General features: G+C 40.0%; 2 gene segments (V, D, J or C); both read left to right on the top strand.

Annotated features, from left to right (window-relative positions):
* Positions 1-7,039: 7,039 nt before the first annotated feature.
* Positions 7,040-7,582, top strand: LOC108351307 (Ig heavy chain V region PJ14-like). The segment is given in 2 exon segments: positions 7,040-7,118; positions 7,203-7,582. Coding segments are annotated over 2 exon segments (426 nt in total).
* Positions 7,583-16,992: 9,410 nt separating this feature from the next.
* Positions 16,993-17,448, top strand: LOC134479178 (Ig heavy chain V region PJ14-like). The segment is given in 2 exon segments: positions 16,993-17,038; positions 17,123-17,448. Coding segments are annotated over 2 exon segments (372 nt in total).
* The last annotated feature ends 5,537 nt before the right edge of the window (positions 17,449-22,985 follow it).

The raw sequence follows: 22,985 nt of genomic DNA, 5'->3' as shown, positions 1-22,985 counted from the left end.
TTCATACATACTAATAAATATTATAATCCACAACACAAATATATACATTATATAATGATTTTTAAAAGTGAAAATTTACTGACGATTACAGATTTTTAAATCTCTCTTTGTCACTATAAATGAATGCCAGGAGACCAATCCCTTGAATGTTCATAAAGGGCTGTAGTTTATGGAATTAAGCAAATTTGGAGAGAGGAAGGATTCAGGGAGGAATGAAGAAAGCAAAAATACTGATCAGAATGTATTGTATAAAAATAGATGCTTATTGAAGCAATCCCACTAAAATCAGGGAATAGACAAGGCTGCCGACTCTCTCCCTACTTATTCACTATATTTCTCAAAGTTCTAGCCAGAGCAATCAGAAAACATAAAGTGATCAAATGGATACAGATTGGAAAGGAAGAAGTCAAAATATCACTATTTGTAGATGATATGATAGTATATTTAAGTGATCCCAAAGCTCCACCAGAGAACTACTAAATCAGATAAACACCTTCAGCAAAGTGGCTGAGTATAAAATTAACTCAAATAAATCATTAGCCTTCCTCTACATGAAAGAGAAACAAACCGAGAAAGAAATTAGGGAAATGACACCCTTCCTAATAGTCCTAAATAATATAAAATACCTCGGTTGACTTTAACCAAGCAAGTGAAAGATCTGTAAGTTAAGAACTTCAAGCCTCTAAAGAAAGAAATTGAAGAAGATCTCAGAAAATGGAAAGATCTTGCAAGCTCCTGGATTGAAAGGATTAATAAAGTAAAAATGGACAATTTACCAAAAACTATCTACAGGTTCAATGCAATCCCCATCAAAATTTTAATCCAATTCTTCAGAGAGTTAGACAGAACAATTTGCAAATTCATCTGGAATAACAAAAAAGCCAGGAGAGCTAAAACTAACCTCAACAATAAAAGGACTTCCGGGGGAATCACTATCCCTGAACTCAAGCAGTATTACACAGCAATAGTGATAAAAGACTCTAAGGTATTGGTATGGCAGATAGACCAGTGGAAAAGAATTGAAGACCCAGAAATGAACCCACACACCTATGGTCACTTGACTGTTGACAAAGGAGCCAAAACCATCCACTGGAAGTAAGATAGCATTTTCATCAAATGGTGCTGGTTCAACTGGAGGTCAGCATGTAGAAGAATGCAGATCAATCCATCCTTATCACCCTGTAGACAGCTTAAGTCCAAGTGAATTAAGGACCTCCACATTAAACCAGATACATTCAAACTAATCACAGAAAAAGTGGGGAAGAACCTTGAACACATGGGCACTGGAGAAAATTTCCTGACCAAAACACCAATGGCTTATGCTCTAAGATCAAGAATTGACAAATGGGGGGCGAGGTTGGGGATTTAGCTCAGTGGTAGAGCGCTTGCCTAGAAAGCACAAGGCCCTGGGTTCGGTCCCCACCTCTGAAAAAAAAAAGAAAAAGAAAAAAGAAAAATAATCAACAAATGGGATCTCATATAACTGCCAAGCTTCTGTAAGGCAAAGGACACTGTGGTTAGGACAAAATGACAACAAGCAGATTGGGAAAAGATCTTTACCAATCCTACAGCAGATATGGCGTATATCCAACATATACAAAGAACTCAAGAAGTTAGACTGCAGGGAGACAAATAACCCTATTAAAAAATGGGGTTCAGAGCTAAACAAAGAATTCACAGCTGAGGAATGCCGAATGGCTGAGAAACACCTAAAGAAATGTTCAACATCATTAGTCATAAGGGAAATGCAAATCAAAACAACCCTGAGATTTCACCGTACACCAGTGGGAATGGCTAAGATCAAAAACTCAGGTGACAGCAAATGCTGGCGAGGATGTGGAGAAAGAGGAACATTCCTCCATGGATGGTGGGATTGCAGACTGGTACAACCAATCTAGAAATCAGTCTGAAGGTTCCTCAGAAAATTGGACATTGCACTACCTGAGGACCCAACTATACCTCTCTTGGGCATGTACTCAAAAGATGTCCCAACATATAACAAAGACACATGTTCCACTATGTTCATAGCAGCCTTACTTATAGTAGCCAGAAGCTGCAAAGAACCCAGAGAATGCCCTTCAACAGAGGGATGGATACAGAAAACGTGGTACATCTACACAATGGAATATTACTCAGCTATCAAAAACAATGACTTTATGAAATTCATAGGCAAATGGATGGAATGGGAAAATATCATCCTGAGTTCGGTAACCCAATCACAGAAAAAAAACACATGATATGCACTCATTGATACCTGGCTATTAGCCCAAATGCTTGAATTGCCCTAGATGACACATGAAGTCAAGAGGGATGGCCTAAATGTGAATGCTTCACTCCTTTAAAAGGTGAACATGAATACCCTTGGCAGGGAATAAGGAGGCAAAGTTTAAAACAGAGGCAGAAGGAATACCCCATTCAGAACCAGCCCCACAAGTGTCCCATACTTATACAGACACCCAATTAGATAAGATGGATGAAGCAAAGAAGTGCAGGCCTACAGGAACCGGATGTAGATCTCTCCTGAGTGACACAGCCAGAATACAGCAAATACATAGGCGAATGCCAGCAGCAAACCACTGAACTGAGAGCGGGACCCCCGTTGAAGGAATCAGAGAAAGGACTGGAAGAGCTTGAAAGGGCTCAAGACCCCATATGAACAACAATGCCAACCAACCAGAGCTTCCAGGGACTAAGCCATTACCCAAAGACTATACATGGACTGACCCTGGACTCCAACCTCATAGGTAGCAATGAATAGCCTAGTAAGAGCACCAGTGGAAGGGGAAGCCCTTGATCCTGCCAAGACTGAACCCCCAGTGTATGTAATTGTTGGGTAGAGGGCGGTAATGGGGGGAGGATGAGAAGGGGAACACCAATGTAGATGGGGAGGGGGAAGGGTTAGGGGGATGTTGGCCCAGAAACAGGGAAAGGGAATAAAAATCGAAGTGTAAATAAGAGATACTCAAGTTAATAAAGATAAAAAAAAAAGCTACACCAAGTTCCACTTTGCACCTACAGTTCTCAGGAGTGGGAAAATTTTGTGAAAAACTGTAGAATATACTGACTGATAGTCACCTGACTCTCTGGTCCCAGATAGAGTTTGAGTGCATGTCTTAATCTTCCCATGCTTGCTAGCTAATAGTTTCAAAGGTCAATAAGCTGAGCCAATCAGTTTAAACTGTAGCCTTGCTGATGTAAAATGTACCCCTCAAAAGTATAAAAACTGCTTGTTATAGCCATTCACCTTCTTGTTGCTCTTCTTGAGGCACTAATTAAAGATTGAACCCAATGTATCAGAAAATAAATTTCTTGTGTTATCAAAAAATATGGGGTTCAGAGCTAAACAAAGAATTCACAGCTGAGGAATGCCGAATGGCTGAGAAACACCTAAAGAAATGTTCAACATCTTTAGTTATAAGGGAAATGACTTAAACAAGCCTGAGATTTCACCTCACACCAGTGAGAATGGCTAAGATTAAAAACTCAGGTGACAGCAGATGCTGGCAAGGATGTGGAGAATTACCCTAGAGGCACAGAACACATGAAACTCAAGAAGGATGACCAAGATTCGAATGCTTCACTCCTTCTTTAAAAGGGGAACATGAATACCCTTGGGAGGAGATAGGGAGGCAAAGTTTAGAACAGAGACTGAAGGAATGCCCATCCAGAGTCTGCCCCACATGTGACCCATATATATGCAGTCACCAATCTAGATAAGATGGATGAAGCAAAGCAGTGCTGGCCGACAGGAACCGGATGTAGATCTCTCCTGAGTGACACAGCCAGAATACAGCAAATACATAGGCGAAAGCCAGCAGCAAACCACTAAACTGAGAACAGGACCCCCATTGAAGGAATCAGAGAAAGGACTAAAAGAGCTGAAGGGGCTCGAGACCCCATATGAACAACAATGCCAACCAACCAGAGCTTCCAGGGACTAAGCCACTACCCAAAGACTATATACATGGACTGACCCTGGGCTCCAACCTTATAGGTAGCAATGAATAGCCTAGTAAGAGCACCAGTGGAAGGGGAAGCCCTTGGTCCTGCCAAGACTGAACCCCCAGTGAATGTGATTGTTGGGGGGAGGGTGGTAATGGGGTGAGGATGGGGAGGGGAAGCCCATATAGAAGGGGAGGGGGAGAGGTTAGGGGGATGTTGGCTCAGAAACCGGGAAGGGGAATAACAATCGAAGTGTAAATAAGAAATACTCAAGTTAATAAAGATAAAAAAGAAATACCCATTTTAATAAAGATGAAAAAAGAAGATATGCTTAAATTTATCTTAATTAATTTTATTTTCATAATTAAATTTTAAAAGCACCTACATGTGATGGTCAGGAATACTGGTGCACACATTTAATTCAGTCAATATGGGGAAAATGCCAAGACAATCAATACCTGATAGTTTAATACCAGCTTGGTCTATAGGGTGAACCCAGACCAACAACAGGAACCCTGTCTAAAGAGAGGATTTAACAAAGCCATTCCTCTGCCTATGAATATGTATTTCTGTCTGTGAATGTGATGCTGTGTGTGTGCATATTGTAATGCATTCCTGTATCTATAATTGTGAGTGTGTGTGTCACTGTACTTGCAGTTGTACAGAATGTCAAATTCCCTATACCCATCTTCCCATCAGAAGAATTTCAATTGTCCTAGTTTGTAAGCTTTTTATGTAATCTACATTATGGACAAAAGCAACACGTGACGGAAAGAGTTTCTGCCATCTTAATTCTTAGAAAACATCACAGAAGCAAATCAGGACATGAAGTCAAGGAAAGAACTTGAAATTGGGAATGAATCAGAAACCATGAGGAAACTCATCTGACTAGCTGTGTCTCCATGGTGATACATTCTTTTTTTTTCTTTTTTCTTTTTTTTCCGGAGCTGGAGACCGAACGCAGGGCCTTGCGCTCCCTAGGCAAGCGCTCTACCGCTGAGCTAAATCCCCAACCCCCTGATACATTCTTTCTATGACAACCAAGGATCTGAGAACCACAGATGGCACCAACCACATCACCTAGGATATCACATATTTTCATTATTTAAAGGATACCTATCCTAGCCACCAGACAAATGGACAGTCTGGTACTGTCTTACCAACACGACCAATTAATTGGGTATCCACCGGTCAGATACATATAAGTAAACAAATGACTGAAGAAAGACATTAGTAAGGATCCACCTCTGGAATTTAAGATAACTATAAATATTGTGTGGATTTATCATGAACTCATATAATTCCTAATGACATTTTTCTAGGAACTTTATTGTAGAGAGATTTATGGAAAAGCAGAATTATGGGACAGAATAGGGACACAGATTATCTCTGAAGTACCCAAAGGAAAAACACATGAATAAGTGGAGTTATACCACATCCCCAATATAGTATAGAAAGGTGCATTTATTTCTATGGTACTCATTTCCAAATTTTTGTAAAATAAATGGAAATATGAGACAAACCCAAAATGAGATCTCCTGAGAGTAATTTCTGAAAAAATATCATCTTAACCCTCAGAGTATCAGAACAAGAGGAACACAGCACTAATACTGTTAATGACCATTAAATGGATGGCTTTCTCTCTAATGTGACTGGTCTGCACCACAGCTGCTCACAGTACAAAGATTATGCACAAAGAAATAAGAAAATCAAAATGTGGGAACTCCAAGGAAAAGTAATAGATCCACATTCTCTGAGTCCTAGCAAACAGATTGTGGTAACTCTGTACTTCACTTCCTTGGTGTTTCCATTACCAAGGCATGAGGAGAAGCTGTCCAGTCTCTTACTCTCTATGGTGCTCAACACAAGGTTCCTCATGTTCATGCCTGCCCTCTGCTCCACTTTGTCTCATCACTCAGTGATCTCTGGCTTACCTTTCTCTTCATTAACATAAAAATCAATGTGGTATCAGTCTACTGATTTTTATGAATTGTTATGAACAGCTGAACTTCCCTTCATTCACCAATTGATAATCATGTTTAGAATACATTTATGTGCTACAAGCTGAAACAAGAGACAGAGAGATATAAAAGTGTATTGATACAGAGAAACTGACATAAATCAAGAGGTGCAAAGACTAGGTCCCAACTACAGTGTCCCTAAATAGGAAGGCTAAGTCACTCAGCCAACTGACATAGGACCCACATCATCTGATCCACTCTCAGATAAACCTGTGAAACAAAATGGACTAAATATTCGTGAACTTCTTTCTTATATGTTATTTCTTGAGGCGTGATGAGACTAAGGTGGGTCCACAGAAAGTGTTTTATTTAAACAGTTGATTCCTCATTTATAAGAAAGTATAAATATAGTTGGAAAACAATTTGATGAATATTTGCTAAGTAATAATTATACAGTATTTTTGCATACAATTGAATAATCATCACTTCTATATTTTTATACTAAAACAAATGCAAAAATGTGTACTTTTCCTACTGATATTGATGGTTGCCAATTTATGTGAAGATAACTTGAAAATCAATTGCAATACAAGGCTATTTAAAGTTTGTGGTTTTGCCTCTTTATTCTCAAACCGCCTGGTGATGCAGGTGCCAGTAATGCTGTTCTGAAGGGAATAATGAAATAGAAAAACCTAAAAATATAATAATAGAAAAGAATTCAAGAGAAAGAATTTCTGGGGGAAAAAGGTTCCCCAATTCCATCCTACATCTTCTAGTGCAATTTACAAAGATGTACGATTGCATTGAAGATAAGGTAACCTGTTCTACTTGTATTGCACGAATAAAGATTCACCTACTGTAAACCCCACTATCTTCCAACCCCTCTTTTTACTTCCGAGGCCTGCACAATGTGACTACTACTTTCTGTTTTTTATTTGGAATTGGAAATCCAAACATTACCAGGGGAAAGTTCCTGAGTTTTCAGCTTCATGTTTCTAAGCACAAAGGTAATCTCAAGCACATGGAGAGGAAACTAGAAATTCTACCCTATACTTCCTTTTATCTTCTCAGGATCCTCCCTCAATGCAAAGCAGCCCTCAGGCTCAGAATGAAAGCCCAGGCCTACCTGAGGATCCACATCTCCTTCTCACTAGAGCCTCCATCACAGCATGGCTATCCTGGTGCTGTTGCTCTGCCTGGTGACATTTCCAAGCTGTAAGTGTTTCAGAGTTTCAGGAGAGGATCTCAGGCACTTAATCTATAGCATGAATGACTAATGGTGATGTTGCTTGTCCCCAGGTGTCCTGTCCCAGGTGCAGCTGAAGGAGTCAGGACCTGGTCTGGTGCAGCCCTCACAGACCCTGTCCCTCACCTGCACTGTCTCTGGATTCTCATTAATGGACTACAGTGTACACTGGGTTCGCCAGCCTCCAGGAAAGGGTCTGGAGTGGATGGGAAGAATGAAGTATGATGGAGACACATATTATAATTCAGCTCTCAAATCCCGACTGAGCATCAGCAGGGACACCTCCAAGAGCCAAGTTTTCTTAAAAATGAACAGTCTGCAAACTGAAGACACAGCCATTTACTACTGTACCAGAGACACAGTGAGGGAAGTCCACTGTGACCTTGCACAAAAACTTCCTACAGGAATTCTTAGGACCAGCAGGGGGCGCTGAGGATCAACAAGTTCCTTTCAGGATCACTTCAGAATCTAGGAAGTTATGTCCCATGCTGTTTGAGCATGTGTTTAAGTGTTAAAGAAATGGACTCTTCTTCCAGCCATGGAAATTCTCTAGAACATGCATTTCAGTATCATATGCTATTAAACTTCTTGTTTCTTCACATAATAGAAGAAACATTAAGTGGTTCTATAATCTAACAGTGTAAAATAAGCACCATATCTACTTAGAAAGGAATGGTATCTTAAGTCAGCGAAAAAGAAGATCAAAGGAAGGGGAATGTTGTGACCAGTGCACACAAGTGGACTGTGGTGAGAAAATTAAGATTAGAAGGGGAAAACAGATCCAGTTAAATAAATTCAAGGTCATACAAAGAGTTAATGTACAAACCAAGCTTTGCTAAATTATGTTTATTGGGAAAATGAAAACTGGATTAATACAACATGAAGGCAGGCAGCACTTACCTGGTATAACAATGGACAAAGAGAATGTTGAAGTTACAGGGATCATATGGAGAATTTCTGGATGAAAAACAAGTCAGTTTGATGCAAATAGAAATATTTCTGAATAGCAAACACGGGCTATAGAAAGACATTGACTTTGAATGTTTAATTTGCAAGACTTTATAAGGCCTGAGGACAGTGTTCTCTCATGAAAAGGTAAAGTACAGAAATATCCCAAGTGTTGGCCTCATAGAGAAGGAATTCTGATAACCTCCCAAGGGAGGTGTGACCTTGTGCAAGAATATCAGGGAGAAGCAATGTCCAGACAAGTCAAAGGGAAAAATAGTTCCTACATAGAAACACAACTTTGTGTAGCAGTTTTTATCCTTTCATACTAAGGAGATAGAAATTAAATAAGAGAAAGTTCTATGAACATGCAAAAGAGAAAACGAAATACAGTGTGCTGAATTCTTCACAAAGAAATTGTGAATGTGAAACTGCAATACTGTGTTAAATTCTGTAACTGTCATCACTGTATTTGATGTCTTATATCTTCTATGAACACTGTGTCCTGCCAAATGTCCAACTGTAGAACTTGCAAGAGAAAGAGCAAGAGGACAGGTAAATATTGCTTCCCTGAGCCCATGAAAGCCAGAACTTCTCTGACCCTGCAGCTCAAGGAGAGGAAGTCAGCCCTAGATAGCCAATTCTTCACATTCCCTCATCAGCACTGAACACAGATTATTCTCTGTGTACGTGGGTCTCTGTTTGGTTTTCCTTGTATTTATTTTATGGTTATTTAAAGGTACCTGATGGAGATGAGATTCTGTGTTGTGTGGACAGGAAAAAGACAAAGATTGCTTTTTGTGACATTTTTCTGACCAGCATTCTGTGTGTTTGCAGGTAGTGCAAATTGCAGTCAGAGGAGTGTGGGGAAAGCTTAGTGCACCCAGAAAAGACCCTCAAACTCTGCTGTGCAACATCTGGTTTCACCTTCAGAGACTCACATTGGGTGTCTGCATACCTGATGTGATCAGCAGGGATCTGAAGAGCTCAGGCTCAGCTAGAACAGCCAAAGAGTGGCTCTACTGCAGCCACCATTGCTCTGCATCAGGATGCAGTAGGTAGTAAGTGCCAAGGCCACTCCACTGAGCAGGAAATGGCTGCAGTATGCTTGAGCAGCTTCTGGCAAAAAAATAGCTTCAGAATACTATAGTCTTTCCTGGTGTGGTACAGCTTGATAAGCCTGATACTCTCAAACAATCTTTGGTGAAATGACTAGTACAGTTTCTTCCTTCTAGATTGGATCTTCTGGACATTTTGGTGTGGATTGGGATCTTAAAGCAGATGTTTTCTGGTGCTTGGTCTCAAATGTTATGGATGCCTCATCATCATGTGGAAGGACTTCAGATATTGTCCCGATGTGACAGATTGTCTCATTCCTCTTCATCGGGTATAGAGGTCATCTCTTCCAAGACAGTATCTTGGTCAGGAGTAGATTTTAATGCCTAACAATCCTCGATTATGGTAAGTATTGGAGTGCCTGAGTCCACTCAACCTTACCAGGTTTTCTGTCTTGTGGCACAATCCACTGCCCAACATGACAGGGCCACGTTGCACCAGGGTCCAGGAAAAGCGCTGAGGTGGGAATCATACAATAATAGTGATGATACTTGCATCAACTATGCCAAACCCTTAAAGGGACGACTTCTCCAAGAGGCACTGCCAAGAACACCTTGTACTTGGAAATTAGCAGTCTGAAGTTTGAGGACATGACCATGTACTACTGTTTAAGAGACATAATGAGGGAATATCACAGAGAACTCAGAAACTGACCTCCCTGCAGGGAGCTCAGCAGGAGCAGGAGCCTCTGAGAGCATCCAGAGTGCTTCTGTAACCTCTTCAACCCAAATATGCCCATGCAAAGAAAACACAACTCGATTAATATGAACACAAGCTCACGCCTAGATTGGACAGATCTACCACTACACTATCCTATTCCTGAGCTGTGAAATCCCTCAGAACTTGCAGTTTCTCCATGCCATGTGCTTCAGCTCCATCTTCCTCCTTCTCAGAAACCCTCTCCCCCTCCTTGTGCTCCACCTTCTCTTCCCCTGCCCAATCACTGGCTCTCGCCTTTATTTTACAAATTAAATGGAGAGTAGGTTCTGATGAAGTCATCTAAGTTCTGAATAGTGACTAGGCAGCCACCCTTGAGGCAGAGAAATGAACATCAATATACAGATAAATCCAAGGCAAACCACAACAGCAGAGCTCTAAGTTACAGAGAGTGACATGTTCAGAGAAGCATTAAAGAATGGACTCCTTTATTTCTGGACTCATTCTAAACATGCACTGTAAAGTATTCCTTGAAGTATCCAAAATCTTATTGAAAAACATATTTTCAATTGTGGTATACATTTTCATATTAATTTATTATACTATTTCTCTTTCGCAGCTTCCCTTTGACACTCTGTGTGTATGCATTTATGTATGGGTATTTGTGTACACTCTATCAATCTGCACCATAGATTTTAAGACAAATTCTATCACTGAGCCTGAAAAATCACAAACTGACCTGAAGGGTTGGACAGCAAGCTCCTGCGATTCTTCTGTCCTCACATGTCATGGATTGGATAACTGCTTAGCTGCCACACCCAACTCTTTGTTTAGGCATAGAGAATGAAGTTCAAAGAAAAGATCCCATGCAATGCTACTTGATTGACAAGGATTTGAACCACAGATATTTTCACAGATCCATTATACTTCATTTCAAATTTAAGATGGGCTCTGATACGAAAAAAATGAAGATCATCACACAGGGCAGAGGTGATTCCGTGATGTGACCAGCATCAGTTCCAGAAGAAGCAAAAGAAAACAGAGATGGTAAACCCTAAACACAGAGCTGCTCGAACACACATTAGTCTGAAGGACAAAGTACATTCTGTTTGATTCCTCATTTAGTACTGGGAGTTAGGCCAATGATGGATCTCTTGGGTAGCACTGGTAAGACCTTAATTCAAAAGGTAATGTTGTAAAAATGCATCCCTCATTTTAATTAATAAATATAACTTTAGAAAAATCACTAGTCCCTGTTAAAGATGAGGCCTCTGTTTTATCCAAGGGATCAGCCCATTTTTCACATTCATAGACTTAAGTCAATTGATCTCATGGCATGAGAGGGAATAGCTATCCTTAGGTTAGGAAGCACAGATATAAAGTCGTTGAGATGAAACAAAACCACAATGGATAACAAGAGTTCAGATCATGTGATAAAACATCCCAGCTGCTTCTGAGCTAAGTGCTGAAGTTCAACTCAGATACACATTCTAGGAGCAGGTGCCATACACCTGTGTAATATTCAGCCTCAGATTTTATTACTATGTTTTGTACATACTAATAAATATTATAATCCATAACACAAATATATACATTATATAATGATTTTTAAAAGTGAAAATTTACTGATGATTACAGATTTTTAAATCTCTCTTTGTCAATATGAATTAATGCCATGAGACCAAGCCCTTGAATATTCATAAAGGGCTGTAGGTTATAGAATTAAGCAAGTTTGGAGAGAAGAAGGATTCAGGAGAAATGAAGAAAGCAAAAATAATGATCAGAATGTATTGTATAAAAAGATATGCTTATGAAACAATCCCACTAAAATCAAGGAATAGACAAGGCTGCCCACTCTCTCCCTACTTATTCAATATAGTTCTCAAAGTCCTAGCCAGAGCAATCAGACAACGAAAAGATATCAAATGGATACAGATTGGAAAGGAAGAAGTCAAAATATCACTATTTGTAGATGATATGATAGTATATTTAAGTGATCCCAAAGCTCCATCAGAGAACTACTAAACCGGATAAACACCTTCAGCAAAGTGGCTGGGTATAAAATTAACTCAAATAAATCAGTAGCCTTCCTCTACATGAAAGAAAAACAAGCCAAGAAAGAAATTAGGGAAATGACTCCCTTCATAATAGTCCTAAATAATATAACATACCTTGGTTGACTTTAACCAAGCAAGTGAAAGATCTGTAAGTGAAGAACTTCAAGCCTCTAAAGAAAGAAATTGAAGAAGATCTCAGAAAATGGAAAGATCTTGCAGGCTCCTGGATTGACAGGATTAATAAAGTAAAAATGGCCAATTTAACAAAAATGATCTACAGGTTCAATGCAATCCCCATCAAAATTTTAATCCAAAATTCAGAGAGTTAGACAGAACAATTTGCAAATTCATCTGGAAGAACAAAAAACTCAGGAGAGCTAAAACTATCCTCAACAATAAAAGTACTTCTGGGGGAATCACTATTCCTAAACTCAAGCAGTATTACAGAGCAATAGTGATAAAAGACTGTATAATATTGGTATGGCAGATAGACAAGTGGAAAAGAATTAAAGACCCAGAAATGAACCCGCACAACTATGGTCACTCGATTGTTGACAAAGGAGCCAAAACCATCCAATGGAAATAAGATAGCATTTTCAGCAAATGGTGCTGGTTCAACTGGATGTCAGCATGTAGAAGAATGCAGATCAATCCATTCTTATCACCCTGTAGAAATCTTAAGTCCAAGTGAATTAAAGACCTCCACATTAAACCAGATACACTCAAACTAATAGAAGAAAAGGTGGGGAAGAACCTCGAACACATGTGCACTGGAGAAAATTTCCAGAACAAAACACCAATGGCTTATGGTCTAAGATCAAGAATCGACAAATGGGATCTCATAAAACTGCAAAGCTTCTGTAAGGCAAAAGACACTGTGGTTAGGACAAAACGACAACCAACAGATTGGGAAAAGAGCTTTACCAATCCTACAACAGATAGAGGCCTTATATCCAAAATATACAAAGAACTCAAGAAGTTAGACCACAGGGAGACAAATAACCCTATTAAAAAATAGAGTTCAGAGCTAAACAAAGAATTCACAGGTGAGGAATACTGAATGGCTGAGAAACACCTAAAGAAACGTTCAACATCTTTAGTCATAAGGGAAATGCAAAGCAAAACAACCCTGAGATTTCACCCTACACCAGTGAGAATGGCTAAGATCAAAAACTCTGGTGACAGCAAATGCTGGTGAGGATGTGGAGAAACAGGAACACTCCTCCATCGTTAGTGGGATTGCAGACTGGTACAAACATTCTGGAAATTACTCTGGAGGTTCCTCAGAAAATTGGACATTGCACTACCTGCGGACCCAGCTATACCTCTCTTGTGCATATACCCAAAAGATCCCCTGACATATAACAAAGACACTTGCTCCATTATGTTCATAGCAGCCTTATTTATAATAGCCAGAAGCTGGAAAGAACCAAGATGCCCTTCAACCAAAGAATGGATACAGAAAATGTGGTACATCTACACAATGGAATATTACTCAGCTATCAAAAAATGACTTTATGAAATTCATAGGCAAATGGATGGAACTGGAAAATATCATCCTGAGTGAGGTAACCCAATCACAGAAAAACACACATGGTATGCACTCATTGATAATTGGATATTAGCCCAAATGCTTGAATTGCTCTAGATTCACAGAACACATGAAAGTCAAGAGGGATGACCAAAATACGAATGCTTCACTCCTTCTTTAAAAGGGGAACATGGATACACTTGGGAGGGAATAGGGAGGCAAAGTTTAAAACAGAGGGAGAAGGAACACCCATTCAGAACCTGCCCCACATGTGGCCCATACTTATACAGCAACCCAATTATATAAGATGGATGAAGCAAAGAAGCGCAGGCTGACAGGAACCGGATGTAGATCTCTCCTGAGAGACACAGCCAGAATACAGCAAATACATAGGCGAATGCCAGCAGCAAACCACTGGACTGAGAACGGGAACCCCATTGAAGGAATCAGAGAAAGGACTGGAAGAGCTTGAAGAGGCTCGAGACAACATATGAACCACAATGCCAACCAACCGGATCTTCCAGGGACTAAGCCATTACCCAAAGACTATACATGGACTGACCTTGGGCTCCAACCTCATAGGTAGCAATGAATAGCCTAGTAAGAGCACCAGTAGAAGGGGAAGCCCTTGGTCCTGCCAAGACAGAACCCCCAGTGAACGTGATTGTTGTGGGGAGGGCGGTAATGGGGGTAATGGGAGGAAGCCCATATAGAAGGAGAGGGGGAGGAGTTATGGGGATGTTGGCCCAGAACCCGGGAAGGGGAATAACAATCGAAATGTAAATAAGAAATACTCAAATTAATAAAGATAAAAAAGAAATACCCGTTTTAATAAAGATGAAAAATAAGATATGCTTAAATTTATTTTCATTAATTTTATTTTCATAATTAATTTTTAAAAGCACCTACATGTGATGTTCAGGAATACTGGTGCACACCTTTAATTCACTCAACAGGGAGAAAATGCCAAGACAATCAATATCTGATAGTTTAATACCAGCTTGGTCTATAGAGTGAACCCAGATCAACCACAGGAACCCTGTCTGAAGAGAGGATTTAACAAAGCCTTCCCTCTGCCTATGAATATGTATTTCTCTCTTAATGTGATACTGTGTGTGTGTGTATTGTAATGCATTCCTGTATCTATAATTGTGAGTTTGTATGTCACTGTACTTGGAGTTGTGCAGAATGTCAAATCCCCTATACCCATCTTCCCATCAGAAGAATTTCAATTGTCCTAATTTGTAAGCTTTTTATGTAATCAACATTATGGACAAAAGCAACACATGACAGAAAGAGTTTCTGCCATCTTAATTCTTAGAAAACATCACAGAGGCAAATCAGGACATGAAATCATGGAAAGAACTTGAAATTGGGAATGAATGAGAAACCATGAAGAAACTCATCTGACTAGCTGTGTCTCCATGGTGATACATTCTTTCTAAGACAACTGAGGATCTGAGAACCACGGATGGCAACAACCACATCTGCCTAAGATATCACATATTTTCATTATTTAATAGATACCTATCCTAGCCACCAGACAAATGGACAGTCTGGTATTGTCTTAGCAACATGACCAATTAAGTATCCACCTGTGAGATACATATAAGTAAACAAATGACTGAAGAAAGACATTAGTAAGGATCCACCTCTGGAATTTAAGATAACTATAAATAATGTGTGGATTTATCATGAACTCATATGATTCCTAATGACATTTTTCTAGGAACTTTATTGTAGAGAGATTTATGGAAAAGCAGAATTATGGGACAGAATAGGGACACAGATTATCTCTGAAGTACCCAAAGAAAAAACACATGAATAAGTGGACTTATGCCACATCCCCAATATAGTATAGAAAGGTGCATTTATTTCTATGATACTCCTTTCCAAATTTTTGTAACAACAATGAAAATATCAGACAAACCCAAGATGAGATCTCCTGAGAGTAATTTCTGAAAAAATATCATCTTAACCCTCAGAGTATCAGAACAAGAGGAACACAGCACTAATACTGTTAGTGACCATTAAATGGATGGCTTTCTGTCTAATGTGACTGGTCTGCACCACAGCTGCTCACAATACAAAGATTATGCACAAAGAAATAAGAAAAACAAAATGTGGGGACTCCAAGGCCAAGTAATTGATCCACATTCTCTGAGTCCTAGCAAACAGATTGTGGTAACTCTGTACTTCTCTTCCTTGGTGTTCCCATTACCAAAGCATGAGGAGAAGCTGTCCAGTCTCTTCCTCTCTATGGTGCTCAACACAAGGTTCCTCATGTACATGCCCGCCCTCTGCTCCACTTTCTCTCATCACTCAGTGATCTCTGGCTTACCTTTCACTTCATTAACATAAAAATCAATGTGGTATCAGTCTACTGATTTTTATGAATTGTTATGAACAGCTGAAATTCCCTTCACTCACCAATGGATAATCACATTTAGAATACATTTATGTGCTACAAGCTGAAACAAGAGACAGAGAGATATAAAAGTGCATTGATACAGAGAACTGACATAAATCAAGAGGTGCAAAGACTAGTTTCCAACTACAGTGTCCCTAAATAGGAAGGCTAAGTCACTCAGCCAACTGACATAGGACACACATCATCTGATCTACACTCAGATAAACCTTTGAAACAAAATGGACTAAATATTTCTGAACTTCTTTCTAAAAACTTATTTCTAGAGGCATGATGAGACTAAGGTGAATCCACAGAAAGTGTTTTGTAAAAGAGTTGATTCTTCATATATACAAAGGTATAAATATGTAGTTGGAAAACAATTTCATAACTATTTTCTAAGTAATAATTATACAGATTGTGGCACACAATTAAATAATCATCACTTCTATATTTTATACTAAAACAAATGCAAATAATATGTACTTATCTTACTGATATTGATGGTTGGCAATTTATGTGAAGATAACTTGAAAATCTATTGCAATACAAGGCTATTTAAAGTCTGTCGTTTTGCCTCTTTATTCTCAAACTGCCTGGTGATGCAGGTGCCACGAATGCTGATCTGAAGGGAATAATGAAATAGAAAAACCTAAAAATATAGTAATAGTAAAGAATTCAAGAGAAAGAATTTCTGGGGGATAAAACGATCCCCAATTCGATCCTACATCCTCTAGTGCAATTTACAATGATGTACGATTGCATTGAAGATAAGGTAACCTGTTCTACTTATATAGTACGAATAAAGACTCACCTACTTAAACCTCCCTATCACCCCGCCCCTTTTTTGCTTCCAAGGCCTGCACAATGTGACTACTACTTTCTGTTTTTTGTTTGGAATTGGAAATCCAAACATTACCAGGGAAAAGTTCCTGAGTTTTCAGCTCCATGTTTTTCTAAGCACAAAGGTAATCTCAGGCACATGGAGAGGAAACTAGAAATTCTGCCCTGCTCTTCCTTTTATCGTCTCAGGATCCTCCCTCAATGCAAAGCAGCCCTCAGGCTCAGACTGAAAGCCCAGGTCTAGCTGAGGAGACCTAACTTCTTCTCACTAGAGCCTCCATCACAGCATGGCTGTCCTGGTGCTTTTGCTCTGCCTGGTGACACTTCCAAGCTGTAAGTGTTTCAGAGTTTCAGGAGAGGGACTCAGGCACTTAATCTATAGAATGAATGACTAATGGTGATGTTGCTTGTCCCCAGATGTCCTGTCCCAGGTGCAGCTGAAGGAGTCAGGACCTGGTCTGGTGCAGCCCTCACAGACCCTGTCTCTCACCTGCACTGTCTCTGGGTTCTCACTAAGCAGCTATGGTGTAATCTGGGTTCGCCAGCCTCCAGGAAAGGGTCTGGAGTGGATGGGAGTAATATGGGGTAATGGAAATACAAATTATAATTCAGCTCTCAAATCCCGACTGAGCATCAGCAGGGACACCTCCAAGAGCCAAGTTTTCTTAAAAATGAACAGTCTGCAAACTGAAGACACAGCCATTTACTACTGTACCAGAGACAGTGAGGAAAGTCCAGTGTGAACTTGCACAAAAACTTCCTACAGGGATTCTTAGGACCAGCAGGGGGCGATGAGGATCAACAAGTTCCTTTCAGGATCACTTCAGAATCTTGGAAGTTATGTCCCATGCTGTTTGAGCATAGATTTTTATGGTTAAAAATATAGACTCTTCTTCCAGCCATGGAAATTCTCTAGAACATGCTCCTCAGTGTCATATTCTATTAAACTTCTTGTTTCTTCACACATTAGAAGAATCATTAAGTGGTTCTATAAAGTAACAGTGATATATAAGAACAAATTATTGAGTTGATTTATGAAGAAAACTCAGTGGAATACTGTGGTTGAGGACAGTGACATTTGGTAACCTATTTTTTCCCTCATGACTGCAGTTTTAGCAACATTTCTACTGTTTCTTTAAATGATGTTTGAAGACAATTTCTTTCCTCCTCTCTAACGTAAAGATTTCAAATACATGTCCACAATTTAATGATGAAACAATTAGCACTTTGAGTGCTAACTCATGGTATCTTCTTTCCATATATAAGGACCACAAGACATTGTTATTAACTGTGGCCAACCTCCGTACATATTATTATCAAAATAACCCTTTCCATCTAACTGACAAGTCTTCTCACTCTACACTGTCTAAACTATAATCTGCCACATGGTGTGGGCAGTGAGAGAAACCCATGTAAAGTTGAGATAAGGTTAGAAGACCCAGAAATCCTGAAGGGATGGTAGCTTTGCCTGCTCCTAGCACCAGGGCTCTGTCACTAAACTGGAGTTTTCAACAGCTCCACCCCCACCCCCAGATAGATCTGTGGCCATCAGTCACTTAGGGACAACAACTCCAAACCCTTCTACATGTAGGAGAGACATCCTTAACCTCTCAGATCAAGCCTATGGGAAGCACCCACTGTTAGATCCCATCCCACCACAATCTGTGTATACAGATTTTATCAAGAAGGAACAAAGGTACATGAGAATTACATGAGAATTGCCTTCTGTGAGCTTCTGTCATAAGAGCTGTAACACCAACACCAGGGAAGAAAACTTCTCTTGCAAAACACCTACAGGAGCTCTCCCTGCAACCCAGTGCAGCATCTTGGAGAAACAGCAGCTACAGTAGCAGTGGTGAGAGCAGCAGCAGCAGCAGCAGCAGCAGCAGCAGCAGCAGCAGCAGCAGAGGCACAGTAGCCTAGGAGGCAGTTACCCCTCCCAGCTCATGCCTTTTCCCCTTTGCATGAACCCTCCCATCTGGCCTTGCTGGAGATCACTGTGGACAGCCTCCAGTACACAGGCCCACAATCAGCCTGCCTTAATTTTACTTTGCTTCAGATCAGTTTGGATGTTCCATTTGACAAGATGTTGTTTTGTTCGCTTAGAACCCCTCTACCTGGTGACTTTCCAAGCTGCAAATATTTCAGGCCTTCCATAGAGGGAAGCAGGCTTGACACCTATGACATGGATGACTGATGGTGATGTTGTATGCCCAAGGTGCCTTGTAGAGGTACAAGTAAAGGAGTCAGATCCTGCCCTGCTGTAGTCCTCACAAAGCCTGTCTCTCACCTGCCCTGTCTCTGGCTACTCATTAACTGTCCATGGTGTTCTTGGTATACACTGGGTCCTCCAGTCTCTAGGAAAGGGTCTGCAGTGGATGCCAGCAATGTTAAGTAGTGAAATCACATTATATGATTCAGATCTCAAATCCTGAATCAGCATCATCAGGGAAACAACAAATAGTCAAGTTTTACTTGAAACTGAACAAAGTTTAAACACAGCCATCTATCTCTTTGCCAGAAAAACACTGAGTGGACTTCCGTATGGGCCTAAACAAAAAATCTCCTCTCTATGGAAAATATTGTATCAAACAATTTGACAAAAGCTTGAAATGGCAAACACTACCTCTTCCTTTCATGTGCAGAATAGTCATTAAATTTCAGGGGCTCTAGTTCAGATTCCATTTACATGCAGGCAAATTACTAGACCAAAACCCAAAATGATAGCACATGCTGTCAAGGACTTGGAGCAAGAAGACACTCCATTGCAGGTGGGAGTGAAGACTAGTACAACCCTCTCAAATTACATTTGGTTGTTTTACAAAAATCTGGGAATACTTTTAACTCAATACCAAGCTATAGCATCCCCGTGCATACACCCAACAGACTACCCACTATACAACAGGGACTCTTGTTCAAGAATGTTCATAGCAGATTAATTCATAATAGCCAGAAACTTGAAACAACATAGGTGTCCCTCCACTGAAGAATAGATAGGAAATATCAAACATATAGACAGTGTAATTCTATTCCTATTAAAAACAAGGACCTCATGAATTTTCAAGTCAAATTATTGGAACTTGAGTATATCGTGCTGAATAAGATTAACACAGAGCCATAAAGCACTTATGATATGTACTCACTAGTTTACACTAGTCATAATGTGCAGGACAATCATGCTACAATCCAAAAGCACAAGTAACTGGATAGTAAGTTAGTTCCAAGTGATGGTGCATGAATCTCACTAAGAAGGGGAAATTAAATACTCCGTGGAAGTGGAGAGAGAGAGGGAACTGGGTAGAGAGAAGAGATGAGAGGGCAGAGGATGCCAATCAGTTCTAGGGAGATAGAGGCAAGAGATGGGTAGGAATGTGAATTGAATTATGCACGGTGGTGTTGTGGGCATCTTTGTTTCCTAACTAGAGCTGTAGGACAGGAGAGTACATGGGAAGTCTATGAACGTAACCCCAGCTGAGATTCCTACCAGCCGGGATATAGAGACTGAAGTGGCCACCTCTTGTACCATGACAGGACTTCAAAAGGAAGGATGGGGACTTCATTACCCCATAAAAATTGTCTTCCCATTGAGATTACAAAATTGTCTCCTGAGAGGCTTCATCCAGCTGGATACTGAGGCATATGCAGGGCCAAACAGACTGGGTACCAACAACAGAGCATATAGGAGACAGACCTAGACCCTCTACATATCTGTAACAAGTACACAGCTTGGTCCTCATGTGTGTCCCCTAAAAAGTGGAACAGTCACTGTTATGGTCTCTCCTGCCTATCATTGGATTCCTTTCCCCACACCTGAACTGCCTTGTTGAGTCTAGGTAGGAGAAGATGTGTCTAGTCCTGCAGAGAAAAGGCACCCCAGGGTGGGGTGGTATGCAAGGGTGACTCCTCTTATCAGAGGAGAAGGGGAAAGGGCAGTGTGGGGAGGGATGTATAAGGGCAAGTTTAGGAAGAGGGAAGAAATGAGGCTGTGATAGAGGTGTAAAGAGAAAATAAATAAATAAGCAAGTAAACAATCAAATAAATAATGCAGACAGTGATGCTTGTCTGTAGTAAATAGAAGAGGCAATAGAATGGAGATGCCCTCAAAATTCTCTTCTCTTAAATATATCATGTGATTATATTTTATATGAAAAATTGAAGTACTCTAACACAGTAGATGTTGTGCTTATAAAAAGAAAAAAGGTGAGAGAAGGAATGTTTTGGTGGATGAATGGGAAGATATAGGGTTAGGGGCTAACTCCTCAGGCACATACTGAGGCATTCTTTCCCTCTGAGGGACCAGCCTCAATAAGGGATAGTATAGAAAACACTGTTTAGGGCATAGGGAGGACAATAAAATGCTAGTAGAAAAAAAGGCAGAGAGAGGGGGGAGAGGGAGAGAAACAGAAATAGAGACATGGACACATGCACAGAGAGACATACACACAGAGACAAACACACAGAAAGAGTAGAAGAGTGGAGGAGTAAAGGATGTCCTTGAGCACTGGACAGGAGCAGATTGAATGAGGAGAAATCGTGGATGGAGCAGGAAGACAGAGTGAGAGCAAGAACACAAGACAAGAGAGCAGAGTGGGTAAGCAGCCCCTTTTTTAGTGAGTCAGGCATACCTGGCTATTGTCAGGTAACTCTGGGGCAGAGTTTAGACAAAATGCTAGAGTTGTCTTATTTTTCTTCTAAAGAACATTTTTATCACTTGTCTGAGACATGAGTCTCTAAGATAAAACAGAGACTACAATAAAGAGAAGAGAGACATAGTATTCTCTGGGGCACACAACTTTCTGTCTTCTATTGTCCTCTAACTAACTGGGATCCTTCCTTTCAGTCAAAGAATGTGGACAGAAGAGGATTCATAAACTCAACATCTCCAATAATAACAGAAATGGAATTTAAATTCTAAATGAAACACTTCTGATAATTAGAACATTTAAAAATAAGTGAAAAGAAGTGTTGCCTGGTTGGAGAGAAAGGGGTCCCTGTTCCCTATGAACATTAGCATGACTCTGTTCAACTTTGGCATACAATATGCAGGATCCCATGGATTTCAAAATAGCAATCATGTGACCTAGAAATCTCCTGTATGGTTGTACAGTGATGACAGGTAGTGACATTTTCATTTGAAATATATTTTTTGCATTTCGAAGTTCATTTCTTGATCTCACAGTCGCACTGTCTCTCACTGCTAGAATCTCTGTCAGGAGGCATGAGGTATGAAGTCATAGGAAGACACTCTCACTGAATGGTGCTTGTATCTCACATATACCTATGTTCCTCTTCCTATGTGATATTGTCATAGGACTAGTCCTTGAGGGACAGAAAGTACCTCAGTCAGACTGTTAAAGATAATTTAATGAGGTTCTATGTGAATTCAAGGATGTCTACTTACTACCATGTATTTTATTGGTTTTATTTTATGAGTTTACATGTGGGCAAACATGATGAAACCACTATACTGCAAGAGAGAAAAACATTCATTGCTCTCCTGAAGTTCCTGCTAATATTCCCACATGTGATCATGTGACTCTATATACGGACAATCACTATGTTTCTGGAAGAGTTCTCCTGACATTTTCCCCTGACCTAGGATAGAGGTTGATTGAATTTTTCTAATGGAAGAAAAACTTCCTTGTTTCTTTGTTTTCTAAACTCAAGATTTATTGCCTCATACCTTTGATTTCAGAAGGCCTGTGTCTTCAAGGGTTGGGAATACATGGTATATAACGTATTTGTATCCTACAAACTTGAATTATTAAAAGATTTTAACACATGCACTTCAGAAAAACCGTTATGGTAGTTTTTATCTTTCCCCAAAAGAAATCCCACAATTGTCTTATAGCCCTATAAAACTCAGTGAATGCCCTGGATCCTCTTCAGTAGCTGTACGAATAGTGGATCCTGAAATCTTCATTCAATGTCTGCTCAGTGTCTTCTACTTCTGTTCCTGGTTCCCATTCACTTAAGAATCCAGATCACATACAGACATTGTCAAAGGTACCCCACTTATCCGACTAATCAAGGAAACAGCAAAATAAAAGACCTTGGTCTTTATCTCCCTGCACTTTTTCTCTAAGGTTCTCACACAGCCCCATGTACCACAGCCACACATGCCAAAGCTGCACATAACACACCCCCAATATTCGTACCTTATTTCACAACCCTTCTCTATTTAGAGTATCTGTAGTTATGTTTTCACCATTCAGGGACCCTTCACTTGCCCCTTTGGTTGAGAAAATCCAAGAGGTAAATTGGCTCCTCCTCCTGGTTC

This window comes from Rattus norvegicus, chromosome 6, assembly GCF_036323735.1.
Source record: "Rattus norvegicus strain BN/NHsdMcwi chromosome 6, GRCr8, whole genome shotgun sequence".
NCBI lineage: Eukaryota > Metazoa > Chordata > Mammalia > Rodentia > Muridae > Rattus > Rattus norvegicus.
This window is presented reverse-complemented; position numbering and strand designations above follow the sequence as displayed.